The sequence below is a fragment of the Phoca vitulina genome, unplaced genomic scaffold (genome assembly GCF_004348235.1).
Source record: "Phoca vitulina isolate PV1807 unplaced genomic scaffold, GSC_HSeal_1.0 scaffold3, whole genome shotgun sequence".
NCBI lineage: Eukaryota > Metazoa > Chordata > Mammalia > Carnivora > Phocidae > Phoca > Phoca vitulina.
Window position 1 is genome coordinate 57,968,145 of NW_022589706.1, and position 15,647 is coordinate 57,983,791.

General features: G+C 40.2%; 1 protein-coding gene across 3 annotated transcripts in view; it reads left to right on the forward strand.

The window, feature by feature from the left end:
- Window positions 1-1,591: 1,591 nt before the first annotated feature.
- The window catches only part of BMP2K (BMP2 inducible kinase), a 130,442-nt gene continuing 116,386 nt past the window's right edge, over window positions 1,592-15,647 (forward strand). For all 3 annotated transcript variants that reach the window (XM_032400610.1, XM_032400611.1, XM_032400612.1), the window contains exon 1: window positions 1,592-1,918. In XM_032400610.1, coding sequence (XP_032256501.1) covers window positions 1,747-1,918 — 172 coding nt within the window. In that variant the 5' untranslated portion in view covers window positions 1,592-1,746. The remainder of the gene's footprint in view (window positions 1,919-15,647) is intronic.

Consider the following 15,647-nt stretch of genomic DNA (forward strand, 5'->3'; position numbering starts at 1 on the left):
GGTAGGGATAGAACCACGTTCATCTCCTTTCATAGAAGGTGTATACTGGAGTCTTACAGGCACAACTTATTTGGTCTACATTGAAAAAAATTAGGAAATGCCATATTAGAAAAAAATTCCAAATATCTGGTTTCTCTTAAGAAATTGGAACCCCTGGCCACAGTGGGCCTATATTCAGAAGGCTGGGGTTGTGGTGGTGGAAAGCAGGCTGAAGCTGAGAATCGGGTGCTCTCCTTACAGATGCTAAGTTCTCATTCTCTTACACCCCTCAACGTCTTACACCCATGCTCATTATGCCTGCCTCATCCTGGCACGCATTGAGATTCCTTCAGTTTATGAAATGGATGCAACGGGCCTTTTTTTTTTTTTTTTTTTTAAGGTGGGCTAATCTCTTTGTTAAAGGAGCGATGGGGAAAATTCAACGGCTGCTTTTGCTTCTAAACACTATGAAATCTGCCGTTTTTCAACCCCCTTTTTCAGAAGGGCCTAAAGTACGAAACTAAGTATCAAAGGATGGACCTTGTAGTCCCAGCTCTACCACTGGCCCGCTGTGCGACCTCGGGCGAGTCCATTAAGTTCTCTTGGCCAAAGGCGATGAGTGGTCTGCAAATGCACATAATACCTGTTTCGACTATCTCACACGGCTGTTGCACAGCACACGAGATTTTAAAAAGTACTCCTAAGCAATTTATAAACCGCAAAAACGCTTCCCAGCACAAGCGCCTGTTACAGAGTGCGACACGGTGGCTTTAGAAGTTGGGTTACTGGAATCCGCTCTAGTTCCGTGCTGCTCCCACCTCCCACGCTCAGGGTGGGCGAGCGGAAGAAGATTCTCAGGGGAGGTCTGGAAAATTGGCTTAGAAATGCAGCGAGAAGTTCCTTAGCGGGGGTAAAGTTGTTGGCGGCATTTTTAAGCATCCAGGGTGACACACCAACTCCTAGCCGAGATGACAGACCCTGCCGCATGGCCAGCGCGGGAACCGGTCCCCCGGCCACCTCCCACCTCGAGGCCGGGGCCCCAGAGGCCTGACCTGAACGCTCTCAGCCGGGATCCCACACCCGGGACCCCGGACCTCGCCCTAGTCCCTAACCCCCCACAATCACCTCCCCGCCCCCCTTCCCTCTCCACGTGACAAGAGCCGGAACCGTCACTTCCGGCGGCGCGGATAACGCGCCTGCGCGGGGCGCCGGGCCTCAGAGAGCGGTTGGCAGCGGCGCCGCACCGCCAACGGCCGCGAGTGGCGAGCCGCGTAGGTCCAGCTCCGGCGGCGGCGGTGCCGTGGGTTGCGGTCTTGGGGGTGTGAGGCCGGAGAGGTCCAGCCCACTCCCCGGAGGGGCCGGCCGCCCCGCCCCCTTCCCCATCTCTCTCCCTGGCGCTCCCCCTTCCCCGGCTCGCGCTCCCGACGCTTAGTGAGGCGGGTAGGGCGTCCGGGGCACTCGCGGAGGCGGTGGCGTCGCCCCCGCACTCGGCCCCGCCCCCTCGCGCCCCGCCCCGTCCCCGCCCTCTCCACCGCCCTCTGCGGGAGCCGGGCAGCTGCAGCGGAGCCGCGGAGCGGGCGGCGGGGCCGGGGCAGTGCGCTCGGGGCGCGCGGGATGTGAGGCTCGGCGGGCCGCAGCGCGCACGGACGCTCGGACGGGCGAGGGGCGGCGACCCCTCGCGGACGATCGGCCGCGCCCCGGGCCGAGGACTCGCTCGCTCGCTCGCCCTTGAGCGAGCCCCGCGCCCCCCAGCGCGCCGGCGGGACCATGAAGAAGTTCTCTCGAATGCCCAAGTCCGAGGGCGGCGGCGGCGGCGGAGCGGCGGGTGGCGCGGCCGGCGGGGCCGGGGCCGGTTCCAGCTCCGGCAGCTCGTCCGTGGGGGTCCGGGTGTTTGCGGTCGGCCGCTACCAGGTCACCCTGGAGGAGTCGCTGGCCGAAGGTACGGGCGCCTGGGGAGACTCGGGCAGGCAGGTGAGGGAGGGCTGGGGAGTGGCGGTGGCTCTCCGGGTCCTCGCCCGCTTCTTTCCTCGCCCTCTCGGCTTACTCTCCTTCCCGCTTCTGCCTCCTTTGCTGTGCCAGCGGGGGCTCTTAAAGAGTAGCTCGGGCTTTTCGCTCTTAAGCCGGCTTTTCTCGCGGCTGGCAGCTCTGACCGGTGCACAGTTCTCTCATTACCGAGTTTAAGTCCTTTTCAGACCTCCTTGACGCGGGGAAGTAAGTAGAAAACGTCCTAGCGAGTGATGTGGTGTCATGATTGGACCAGTGTGACTCATTAGAGGGGCAGATCGTGCAGGATCGAGGCTCTGCTCTGCCAGCTGTGGCTCAGGCGGCTGTAGTGCTTTGGCCTCTACATCTGCGTCTCCACCCGCGCTGCAGGGTACGGGACCCTGCAGTCCCCCAAGGCGAGCTGGGTTTGCTCCTACTCAGTCATCAGTTGAAAAACAGTTTATTTCTATGCGTGCGCTTGTGCATGTGTTGGAGGTGATACTTTGCCCCAAATTCAGTTAGTAGGTTGCTTTGGAGGAGGAGCAGGTAAATTTGAAGTCCATTTATCTTTGTTTTTTAGAATCTTCATCAGACAAGGTGCTATTCATACCCTTTCAGTATGTCTCTTTGGTACTTTAAAAGGGGCTAAGAAAACAGGTTAACTTTCACTTGGCAAGTTTTGCGTTCAGTCCTTCATTATCTTTACCAGGCTATGTCAGCAGTTGCAAGTCTGCTTACAAGAAAGCTTACTCCATTTAAAAAACAAGATCCTGCACTTTAGTTTTGTATTTTTTGTGTAACTGGCTTGTAGAAAATACTTTCTCTCATTTATTGCATGCTTCATTTGATCTTTGAGCTTTTAATTGCAGAATATTACAAAAAATACTTTTAAAAATTCATAAGAAATAATTTGTTGATAAATGGCCCTTTTAAGTTCCAAGGTTAAGAGAAAAGAAACTGAAGAGAGTAGTTTTGGTTCTCTGAAAGTCAGACATCGATGTGGTTTGGACACAGTCGACTGAGAGATTCCACTTATGTTTTTTGAAATGCCATAAACAATAGCACATTAGTGCAAAAGAAAAATCTGAACGTTTTTGTCTATAAAGTATTTAAAGAGAAAGAAATCTTGAATTATTCAGGGATGGGTGTCCTTGTTATACAAGCCATTGCCCCTAGTAATGAGCCTAGCCAAACCTTGGAGAGGTGGGAGAAGGATCCTTAGCTTCTCAAAAGAATGAATATATGGTGATTGGTTTTGATAGACAGATGTAAAATTTCCTAGCTCTTTGTTATACATGATTTTCAAATGTTGGTTTAGATTGAGTTGTGGGTTTTAAGAAGACATGGCTGTTAACTCACACGCTGTACTTATTTCTTTGGATTGTAGTAACTAATTGAAGTGTGGCTTGAGTAGTATTACACTCACTTCATTGCACAAAATCCCAGATAGGTTTTTTATTTAGTAGAAAGAAAACATTGACGTTTCATCAAACTACACTTTGGATTTGTGACTTCTATCACTGCTCTGAGCATATCCTATCATTACCATAAGCAAGTCATTTTCAAGAAAAATTAAGTAATTTGGGAAAATGAAAATAAAAATGAAGAATTTCAAAGGTGGAGTGCTCATTCAACCACCAAAAATTAAAAAGAAATTAAGGACTAATGTCACTGTTAGAGTGTTTTACTAGCTTTTGCTCTAAATTTTGTCATTTTTCTTGGGAAAATCCATAACTAAGTGCTAGGATGAAGCAGGAGCTGAAGAAACTGTTTTGGAAGGTGGGACTTCCTCACCCAACACTCCAGCTCTTGGACTAGACTTTTATTTCATCCTCTCTGGAGGGTAGGGGAGACTTTCTTCCCTTTTGTATTTCTTTTCTCTTCACACACACAACTGAAATTACCTATACGCAGTTTACTTTTTGATCCTGACAGTTTCTTCTTACTTCAAATGCTTAATATCCTCTCTCTTTTCCAAATAATTTAGACAATTTAGACAAGATGTTTAAGCACAAAGTCTGGTTCACACTCAAGAATGATCATTCAGTAATTGACAGATACATTTGCTGAATTATAAGATTAGGGCAAGTGGTGTAGAAAGGCATTAGAGTTTAGAGTACCTGAATTGGGCAGAGGTATACCATTTAGTGGGACAAGGGGTAGAAACAAAGACCAAAAAACAAACTAGGTAGGTTTTACTTTTTTTTTTTTTTTTTTTGCTTTGGGTCCTTGTTGTTTAAACAGGGCCAAGACTGTAGGTGCCGTGCCTTGCGGTGTTCTTGCCATACTACTGCAACATAGGCGTCTTGTTCAGAATGACTTCTGCAGTGTCTTTGAGTCTTCAATAAATCTGCTATTCTTCCCTCTTTCTCACATTCTGTCTCATATTCTTTCTCCTTCTCTTTCTAAGTGTATTTATATTTACATATTTCATTCTTATTGTTCAGAGTAGTTATGTTTTGTAAAGTCACTGAACAGTGAGTTAGTAAGTACTGAACCATTGCCCTTGAGAAATACAGGCGTAAGGTCCTGCAAGCCCCTGGTCACAACATTTTTGTCAACCAGTCAATATATATCTTGTTTTATGTGAGTTTCTGTTTAAAGATCTTATTTAATATATATTGTTGATTCATTAAAACTGAACTTATGGCTAACAGCGCTGTAACTCATATCTAAATAAAGCTTATCTAAAACACATTAATTTCCCTGTAAGGGACATCACAGCCTTCTTGAGCTTAGGAATACTAGATGACACTTTGGCACTATGCTTGGGGCCATTTTAAACAATGAAATCAGTAAAAAGCACAAAAATGAGAAAAACATGGCACTAAACAGACTTCAAAAAGGGCCCTTGTTTATAAACAAGGCAGAATCGTATCTTGTTGACTCCAGCTGGCCTTCTCAAAATTTTCAGCACTATGCTCATGTGTGTAATGATCATAAAAATGCCATTGTATTGATTTTGGGAATATAGATTAATTTTAGTGACTACATGATTTACAAATATGGAATCCCCAAATAATGACAATCAACTATGTATGTATGTATATATGTATGTATACATATACATGCATAATATTTGAGTATAAATATTATGAGGTCACATGTATATATATAAATACATAATATTTATATATTACATAATTAAAGAAAGAAACAAATTCTCAGAGATATACTTAAATGTTGTATGTTTAAACTGTTGGAGTAGTTTCTTTGCTGAAATATACACTTTGTATCATAGTCTCTAGTTAAATATTTGTATGTTTGAAAATGCTTGTTACACCTTGCACCTTTTTAATTCCTGCTCAAAGTTTAGAGGACTAATATCATCGTGGAGCATTTTTGTGTTTTTTTTTCAAAAACAGTTTAGTTTCAGGAGTGCACGCTAACCAAATCCAATTTGGGCCTATAGAAATCAGATAAAGCCGTATGTAAATTTTAGCTTGAAAGGTGTCAAATTGTCAAGCATATATAATTCAGTGTACTCTTTAAAGTTTCCAATAAAACATAGGACTGGCTTTTTGGTCACATGCCTCCATAAGCCTTCAGTGCTGGTTAGAGGATTTAATATTGATTGATAATGGGAAGAAGTTGGTTCTCAATGTGTTTGGTTCTCAATGTTGTTCTAAATGTGTTTGGTACAAAGTGCTTAAATAAATGCGGAACCAGGAGATTGGGACACTATCCATAATTTGTTGAGGTAATCTAGTTATGAGGTTCTGGGGGCTGGATAGGAATGGTATTTTGAATATAATTGCATGGGTAAGGATAAGACTTTCTGTCATGGACATGGGGGTTGTTGGTACTGTCAGTACAGGTAATTGAGAGGCCAGGAATTTACTACAGAACTCTGTAGAAGGAGCTCAGTAGCTCTCTCAGAGTTAACTACTTAGATTAGGGTAAGTTAATTTAGGCTAAGTGTTAACCACTTCTCACTGTTAATTTTACAGGAAGGTAGTAAAATACATTTGATTTTGCCACATAAATCAATCTGAAAATGATGGATTTAAGCATGATATTTCATTTGCAGAAATTATCTGTGGCTACCCAGTAACTTGTAAGTTAAAGTTTCTGAGAGAGGACAGAGAAAGCAGAAGGGGAGGATTTAACAAAAATATTGACAACTGTTACTACTCCATAACTATTAAATGCCTTTTGTGTGCCAGGCTCTGTAGTAGGTACTATTTATACAGTGGAGAACAAAACAAATATTTCTTTGTCCTTATGGAAGTTACAGTCTTAAATAGAAGATAAATGTTAAACAAAAATCAAGTTAATGTAGATAATTTTGATAACTGTCATGAGAAGACAGCACAGGGTTTAATGAGAGAATAACCAATTCAGTTTATATTGAAGGAGCAAGGAAGACCTTTTTGATATTTTACCAGAAATCTGAAGTATGAGAAAAATTAGGTAAAGGCAGAGGTGTGAAGGTGGGGTGGTGTGGAGTATGTCATGAAGAGAGAAGTCTATGTGAGGAAGAGTTTCAGGAACTGAAATATGCCCAGAGCTGGGGACTATAATGATTGAATCATTTGGAGGAAGGACCCAAGATGATGTTGGAAAGGTGACCAGGATCCAGGACTTTAGGATTTTAGATTTTATCTGAAAATGCAATGGGAAGCTACTGAAGGATTAGGGCAGTTATATGCTCTGATTTGTATTTTTACAAGATCATGGTGATTGCTATATAGATACTGGTTGAGAGGTATACAGATTAGATGATTAGTTAAAATGGTAGCAGTGGGAATGGAAGCGAATGTTATAATGCTTAAATGGGAAGACCTGGTGATGGATTGGATTGAGGGGAGAGGGTATTGTAGGAACTGTGAAGAATGACTTGCTTATGCAGCTCTTGGGTTGGAGGTACTGTTTGCTGAGATGGGGGAGAGTAGAGAAGGAACAGATTTTTTGGGGGTGGGGGAAGAGTTAGAGGATATCCAGGAGTTCGAGACATGTTTAGTTGAGGCATCTGGGAGGAAATAAGAGTCAAGTGGGAAGCTGAGTATGTGGTCTGGTACTCAGCAAAGGTGTCTGGGCTTAGAGATAGGTATTTTTGATAAGTGAACATTTGGCTGTTACTGAAAACCCTGGGAGAGGATAATGTAGGGAGAGAGTATAGAATGAGAAGGCTCTCACTGAAGGACTGTGGTAGAACATTGGTCTTAAACATTAGTGTTCATCAGAATCATTTGGAGGGCTTGGTAAGCCGCAGATTGCTGAGCCTGACGCCCAAAGTTTGATTCCGTATGTCTGGGTAATGCCCATAATTTTCATTTCTAACAACTTGCTCACTGATGCTGATGCTGCTGGTCCAGAAACCATACCTTGAGAACCACTGATTTAGAGTAAAAAGGAGCTACCAGAGAGGTATGAAGAATACCAGGAGAATATGATGCTTTGAAGAGGAGGGAGTGAATTGTGTTGCCTGAGAAGTTATCTTGATCACATTTTTTGGCCACACACTCACAATTATTCATGCTTAGTTCTTTTTTTTTTTTTTTTCTAGATTTTATTTTTAAGCAATCTCTACACGCAACTTGGGGCTCGAACTCACAACCTGGAGATCGAGTCACATGCTCCATGGACTGAGCCAGCCAGGCGCCCTCCCCCTGCTCTCCCCTCCCCCCCATGCTTAGTTCTTAACCTACTTTTTAAATCTTAGTTCTGGTTATTTCCTGATAATACTCTGCTCCAGCCACAGTGTGCACCATTCCCCGTTGTTTTGTGACTGAATGCTGTATTTACTTATCACCACCTTTGCCTGTGTAATCCTCGTCGCCTAACTGCTAGTTATGATCACTCCCATCTTCCTGTGGACATTTGTAGCTATTTATTTGCTTTTTCCCCCTTATCACATTTAATCTTTTGTCTTGAGATACAATTATGTAAGCACGTGGAAATACTAAGGTGGTTATTGTTCCTGTCTCATTTCCCTTAGCAGATAGTAAAATTCTTGAGGCTAGACGTACTCTCTATTAATTGCTTTTTGAATCACACAAATTGCCTTGTCATATCATGGACATTCAAATTCTTTTCAAAGGAAACGATTTTTGACTTTTTTTTTTTTCTTTTTTTAATGAACACAGATGGAGTTCTTCAGTTTGCAAATTGAAAAGCACCAAGGGAGGGCTCTTTAGTTCTTGTCCCATCAGAGGTCTTCTACTTAGGTCAGGGGACCCTGAATTTTCTACTTCGGTGAAGACAGACTTTTTAAAAATTTTTTAGACCTACACATGCATGTTTATTCATCAGTCAAAAACTAGAAACACGGGCACTTGGGTGTCTCAATCGGTTAAGTGTCTGTCTGCCTTAGGCTCAGGTCATAATCCTGAGGTCCTGGGATCGAGCCCCTCATCAGGCTCTCTGCTTAGCGGGGAGCCTGAGTCTCCCTCTCCCTCTGCCCCTCCCCCTGGGTGGGCTCTCTCTCTCTCTCTCAAATAAATAAATAAAATCTTAAAAACAAAACAAAACAAAAAACTAGAAACAGGAGGAATCAGCATCATGGTAGCATAAGATGTACCTCTTTTTTTTTTAACGTGGGATTTTTTTTAATTTTAATTCTAACATAGTTAACATATAGTGTTATATTAATTTCAGGTGTATGGTATAGTGATTCTACAATTCATACAGGTGAATACAAACTTTTGAAGACAGTTTGTTTAAGCCTAAGTGTCATTTCAGTTAGCTTCCTTGAAAGCAAAGAAAGAATAACCTAGATGTCCTCTTATAGTTATCTTTCTCTGTTGACGTATTTTTCTTTATTTTGCAAAGGTGGCTGAATTTAAAGAAGAAAAGTATTGTTACATGCAATTATGAAATTGCTTTATACTGTACAGTTGATTTTGACAGTGAGCTTTTTGAGGGCAGGGTCTTATTTATCTCCGTATCTTTAGTTTCTGTCCAGCAGTTTTTGTTGTTGTGGTGAATTAAACTCTCAGGAAACATTGTTTCCTTTTTTATAAGATGGAGTTAATATTTATTATGAAGATTAATAGGTAATGTGTGATATTAAGAAGATAATGTATGACAGTACCTAATAGTGCATGCCAAGTCTTTCAATAAATATGGGCCAATTTTAGGTTCAGATTTGGTTATCAGCTTTCAGTGAAATCTGCTTTAGGAATTATAGTAATTTGCTTGTAGAGTAGGTATTACATTTATCCTGAGTTAATTATCACATTTATGTTTGTAACAAATTTGAATCATTTTAATTAGATAATTATTATATGGCATTTAGCCATATATAATTTTTAAGTTTCAATCAGTTATATAGAATTTTTACCTTGATAAGCAGCATATACTTTGACAATGAAATGGAAGTAATTTGTAGCAAAGAACATTACATAGACTCTTACTAACATATGCTTCGCTTTTGTGATATGTTATCATTGTAGGGATAGTTCTTTGGTTGTAATTTTGATTGTCTGCTGTTATGTTTTCTGTAGAGGTGGCAGTTTTATTCAAGGGCACTAAAGCAATTCCCAATTTTCAATATTTTGAAAAAAAGTATAGTGGAAATTATGCATTTATCTCCAAAAAAAGTGCTAAATTGCACTAACATCAAATTTCTTTGCTTTTAGCTATAGTCAGCTTTGTTTGGTTAATACTGACTTTCTCATGCTGAGCAGTTTGGAAAGATTGTCTTTGATTATTTTAAAATTAATAGAAATAAATTAATACTTGTTAGCATCTTTCCATTATGGGGTCTGTAGGAGGGAAAAATAGAAAAGGTCCCTGATGTTGTTTATATTACGGAGCATACTAGAAGGTGGAATTATTGTTTGTCCTTACATTGATTCTGGACCTTTAATGTTCTTTACTAATCTTCTACATTATCTTGGTTCTCTTTCACTCCTTCTCTCAACCCCCTCCCCCAACATTTTTTTTGGTCAAAACTTGAAGTAGAACATAAACATTTATTAGAAACCTATTTGGTGGCTATCAAAATGATTAAAGGCTTGACTTGGAATTCTGAAATTAGGAGTCCTGAGTGGTGATTTCAAAGCTACAGAAAGGTTTCATCATAAGGAGTTGAGACTGTTTATTCCTTGATTTTATCCTGCATCCATCTGGTGAACCATTCGTCTACCCACAAGCCTGCTATTTTTAGGGACCTGAGTTGGGAAGTTGAGTGGTTAATGACTGAACTGTTTTAAATAGTTGGGCACTTAGTTAATTTGGAGATTCTCTTGTCTGAGTGTATCATCTTTACAAATGAGATCAGTCAGCACATTTCTGCTAACCGTTTCACGTCTCTCTGCAGGAGAGTGGTTGTTGGGCTTTTACACAGACACTTTATTTTTGGAATTGTTGGTTTGTCCTCGTCTTGTAGAATTCCAGTAAAGTTTAAGGGCATAGTTTGGGATGTAGCCTTTAGAGAGGCATTTTGCAGTGAATATTATTTTAAAATATGAAACAGTTGTTGCTACTAATTTGCCTATTTTAACATTTCATTAAATCTTCGAAATGGTGCCTTCTTGGTGGCAACTATTAAAAAAAAAAGGCAAAACTTGGAGCTGGGCCAGCTGATATTCTGTTATGCTACTAACTTGCATTGTGACATTTTGATTTCACTTTCCTCAAGAAAAAAATGAAGTGGATAAAGATGAATGTGTAACATCTTTTTCCATTTTAGCATGCTCTGATTCTGTTTATGTAATGGATTCTTACTGCTTCTCTGATAAGAGAGGAGCATGGGAAAGGAGGGCTAAAGATGAACAGTTTTAGGATTGAGACCATAATGAAAGGATTGTGTTTGATAATCATGCATTTGAGTTCTTTGACAAACTTCAGTATAGATTAACAATTTATTTTTTTTATCTCGTGTATAAAATTATTTCTTAATCATTGTGAAAAAGTCTTTTCTAGGAAGTTGCCTTATTTAGTACCCTTTAAGATAAGGGGATGGGTGCTCAAATAAAATCCTGTGGCATTTCAGAGTACTATTTAGTTTCAAAGGATATGCCACTTTAATGGATTTTTTTGTCATTTTAATGGTTTGTGTTCTCCAAGTGACTCATATTTTGGAGGGTATCTGGAAGTAAAGAAATTTTCGTGTTTTTCAAGTTTTTATTTGGAAAGAATGTTTAAGGAAGGGTTATGACAGTACTTTCTCTTAGTTTGTGGATAGAAAGTTTACCCATGATAATGTGTGAAGAGTCAGCTACTTTTTGTTTCCAGTGCTGTCAGCTCTAGTTTGGGTCCTTAATACTTCTTACAGAATTACATTCTCATGTAGACTCTTCTTCCCCTTTTAGGGTCTTTATTCACCAAATCCACTCTTGTATTCCTTCCAGTTTTTCTTCCTGAAATGGACTTCTGATCATTTGCCTAACTAAGTGAAGTGCATACTCACTACTCTGGGATTCAAGGCCCTCTGCAGTGTGACCCCAACTCCCCACAGGTCTTAATCCCTCTCTCACTCTAACCCTACGTGTGTTTTACTGCACATGTACTTCACATTTCCTGTACTTTGCTCTCGCTTTTTCATTCCTGTTTTTCAGCTTATTTTGTTACATTGCCTAGAATGCAGACACCTGCCTCCCCACTCTGTTTAAATGTATCTTGTGGGATACATTTAAAATACAGTTACTTTCTTGCAATCTTTATTTTTCTATGAAACCCTATTTGCAACCAAATGAGTGTAATTATGCCTTCCTCTGAGGCTCTGTGTAGTAACTGTTGCTCATATTGCCCTTATTTTACCAGCTTTGTTCTATTCTAAGAATATGTGTAATAAAAAGTTTCCTCTACTGCAAGATTAAAATTTCCCTTAAGATTTGGCTTGTATTCATCTTATCTCTTATCTTTTACAGTGCTGTACTCATGATAGGTATTCAGTACATTTGTAAGAGATTAAATTTTTGAATTGAAAAGCAGCCAGAAGGCCTGTAAACATTTACTATAAAACAATTGGATAACAACCATATTTGACATATCCAACTGTTTGGTTGAGTAGGTTGGCCCCATTTTTCATGTTATGTCCTTTTACAGAAACTGAAATAAGTAGATAGAGATATTTGATGATAATGTAGGTACAACATTATCTAGATGAATGAAAAATATACTACCAGATTTATTTCTGGATTCCTGGCATGTTTCATTTCTGTAGTGATTACACAAATAGTACATCTTTGTTTTGTACTGCATTGCTCTTCTTACTAGGTGTGACTCAACAATGCCCTAGCCTGAGTTCCCTTGACCCATGTCATCTTTAAAGAAAGCCACTACTGTGGGACAGAGAGGGCAGACAGGCCTAAAGTATGTGCTCTGAATACCTAGTCTTAAAGTAACAATATTGGAAATGCTCAACTGGCTATGGCTTTGTCTCGAGTGGTTGATAGTTACCAAGGCTTAATGGGACAACTGGTATCTAAGAGAATGAGAGATTAGGAAGAAGGGGATCTTATATCCGTAATGCTCTGGGGAAGAAAATACTTGATTATTACCTTGGGGACCCTCTAACTAGTGTGTCTAATATTGGAGGTGATTTTCTCAGTAGAGAGACCTTCACTTTTCTTTTAGATTAGGGAATTTGTAAGCCTGGCATAACAGATCAGAGGTAGCAAACCAGGTCTTTATGCAGTTTTGTTAATAACTAATCATCATCACCCTCAACATTCTTCTATTCCTTCTTTGGTTTTCTGAAAGAGAGGTTTCCAACACACCACTCCCCCTGCCTAATTGCTGTGTTTACTTATTTTCCTTAATTTTTTGTGGCTGGGTCATTGTTAGGGATGGCTGGAGCTTTTTACATATTTAAGTATTCTCTTTTGAATGAGACTGTGTGTGGTTAGTCCAAATTTTACTATTCATTCTGGAATCATTAAGATATTAGTATTAAAATGACTTACACATAATACAGTAAAATATTTTACTTAATGAATGTTGTCAGGACTCTTACTAGGGAGTGAGATTATGCATCACTGGCCATGACCCACTTTTTCATTCTCTGGCCTGCATAACAGAATCTCTCCTACTGAATGTTAATGGTCTATTCTTTGTATATAAAAAAATGATGGCACTAACTCATGATCAGTAGGACATGTGCTTTGAGTTATTTTTCCAGAATTAAGATGTGTATATGCTCTCTGTGCATAGGCCTTTAATGGTCTCTTCTGTGATCAATAACAGAAGTTTATAAGATAGTTAACTGGTGTTGTAAGCAATAATGTAGATCTGAAGAGTTTTTTTGTTTTACTTTCTTACCAATTAGTCTAGTTCAAATCCTAGTGAATAGTTAACTGGGTTGTTAAATCTGTTAATTTTTTATCTTTTAGCAAAATATTGTTTGTATAATCCAAAGGAGAAATTCAAAGGATCTCAATCCAAATTGATATATATTTTTAAAACATACTGAAGCTAACTGTTAGGGATTTTACGTTTTTCAGCTCACTGAAGTGGCAACTTAAGAAATGTTGCAAATCCGTGGATTTTTAAAAAAGTATGTGTTTGTGTATGTCACTTTGCTGATTGTACTCTGTCTCTAAGGAATATTGGAAGTGAGTTTGCAAGGTGCTGTATGAATCCATGGTGTTCAAAGTTGGATGTAACTAATTGCCATAAATTTCTAGTATGAGAAACTCCCATTTACTGATCGAAGGTTCACATTTGTTCTCACCTTAGAGTAGTAGCTGTCTTTCTTAGTAAAGGCTACATGCATTTTAAAAAGTTATGATGGGCCATTATGGATATTGTGGGGTCAGTTCATTGATTTTTGCTTTTTGGAAAACTAAATATAGGGAAGGGGGTGGTGGGTGGTGTACAAGAATCTAAATTGAGGGTAAGGCCTTTTTAGCTTCCTTCAGAAAATGTTCTTAAATATTATTCTAATTGGTATTGTTGGACTGGCAGTCTTTCTTTTTAAAATGCTAGTGCATCCCAAAGTCACACTGTTAGTGTTGGTTGGGGAGGAAGGAATTTAGGTCTCGTGACTTTAACCTAGCACTCTTTCCACTACCTGTGGCCTCCTTAATTGGCTCCTGTGCACGTAGAGGCATTGGCTTTTGATTGGAGTGGGGACTTCGAGCAGGCTCACGGGACTAGGGGTCTTCTAATATTCTGGAGGCAGCTGGAGTATTCATGGGTGCCTGCAGAGTCTGAGGTGGAAGGAGGTATTTCCAACCACTTTTGAGTTAAAGCTTTCCCCCTTGGCTTTTTCCTAAGGCCATTGAACCATGTGCTGCAGTTGTTTATGATGTCAGGATTAATTTTACAAAGTTTAAAATTGCAGCTTCCCCCAAATTAGACTATTGTCTCAGTGTAGAAATGTTCAATCGTAAATGAAAGGTTCGATCGTAAATGAAATAATGTATTTGCGAACTGTAAAGTAAGTAGCATAAAATCACATTACTCTAGCTTCTTCAGTTGAATGTACCATAGCAATATTTAGGACCTCCTATAAAAAACAAGGAAGGTGAAAAGAAGAGAATAGCTGAATTCTTATCCCCTCCTTCCTTCAGTTCTTAGTTCAAGGTTATGGAACTTTAAGGCTTAGTGCTGTAATGTTGAATCCGTTTTTGCATTTCATTTAACAGATTCGTGCTACATGTGTTTAAAATAAAAAGGAACAAGATTTCATCACATTTTTATTTTATTAGATCATGGCACAAATGCATTTGACTTAACCTGGAATACTGAACTTCTGAGTGTTTATAAATAAGTGCCTATGGCATCATAAAACAATTTTCCTAAAAATGACATGACATTGTTTCTGTGATACATGTGGTATATTTTTATACACATACAGGTGAAAAGTTAGAATAGTATTTGGTATATGATTTAAAAATATTAAAAGAAAATTTCTTAATCTTTTTCATGAAACGCTGGAATTATTCCCATCATCATCAAGAAGCATATATCTAATGTCTGTATTTTTTCTTAGTAGGAGAGCTTTTTTATGTATTTATGTATTTATTTTTTGGAAAGATTTTATTTATTTATTTGACAGAGACACAGCGAAAGCAGGAACACAAGAAGGGGGAGTGGGAGAGGGAGAAGCAGGCTTCCCGCTGAGCAAGGAGCCAGATGTGGGGCTCGATCCCAGAACCCTGGGATTATGACCTGAGCCAAAGGCAGATGCTTAACGACTGAGCCACCCAGGCGCCCCTTTTTTTATTTTTTAAAAAGATTTTATTTATTTATTTGACACACAGAAAGAGAACAAGCACAAGCTAGGGGGAGTGGCAGGAGGGAGAGGGAGAAGCAGACTGAGCACGGAGCCCGATGTGGGGCCTGGTCTCAGGACCCTGAGATCATGACCTGAGCTGAAGGCAGATGCTTACCCAACTGAGCCACCCAGATGCCCCTAGGAGAGCTTTTATGAAAAAAATTGAGTTATAATTGACATAAACATTAGTTTCAGGTGTACAATGTAACGATTGCATATTTGTATAAATTGTGAAATGATCACAGTAAATCTGGTTAACATCCATTCATCATTTTTTTTTTTTTTAAAGATTTTATTTATTTATTTGACAGAGAGAGACACAGTGAGAAAGGGAACACAAGGAGGGGGAGGGGGAGAGGGAGAAGCAGGCTTCCTGCCGAGCAGGGAGCCCGATGCGGGGCTCGATCCCAGGACCCCAGGATCATGACCTGAGCCGAAGGCAGACGCTTAACGACTGAGCCACCTAGGTGCCCCATCCATCATTCATTTTTAACGTAGTTACAATTTTTTTTTT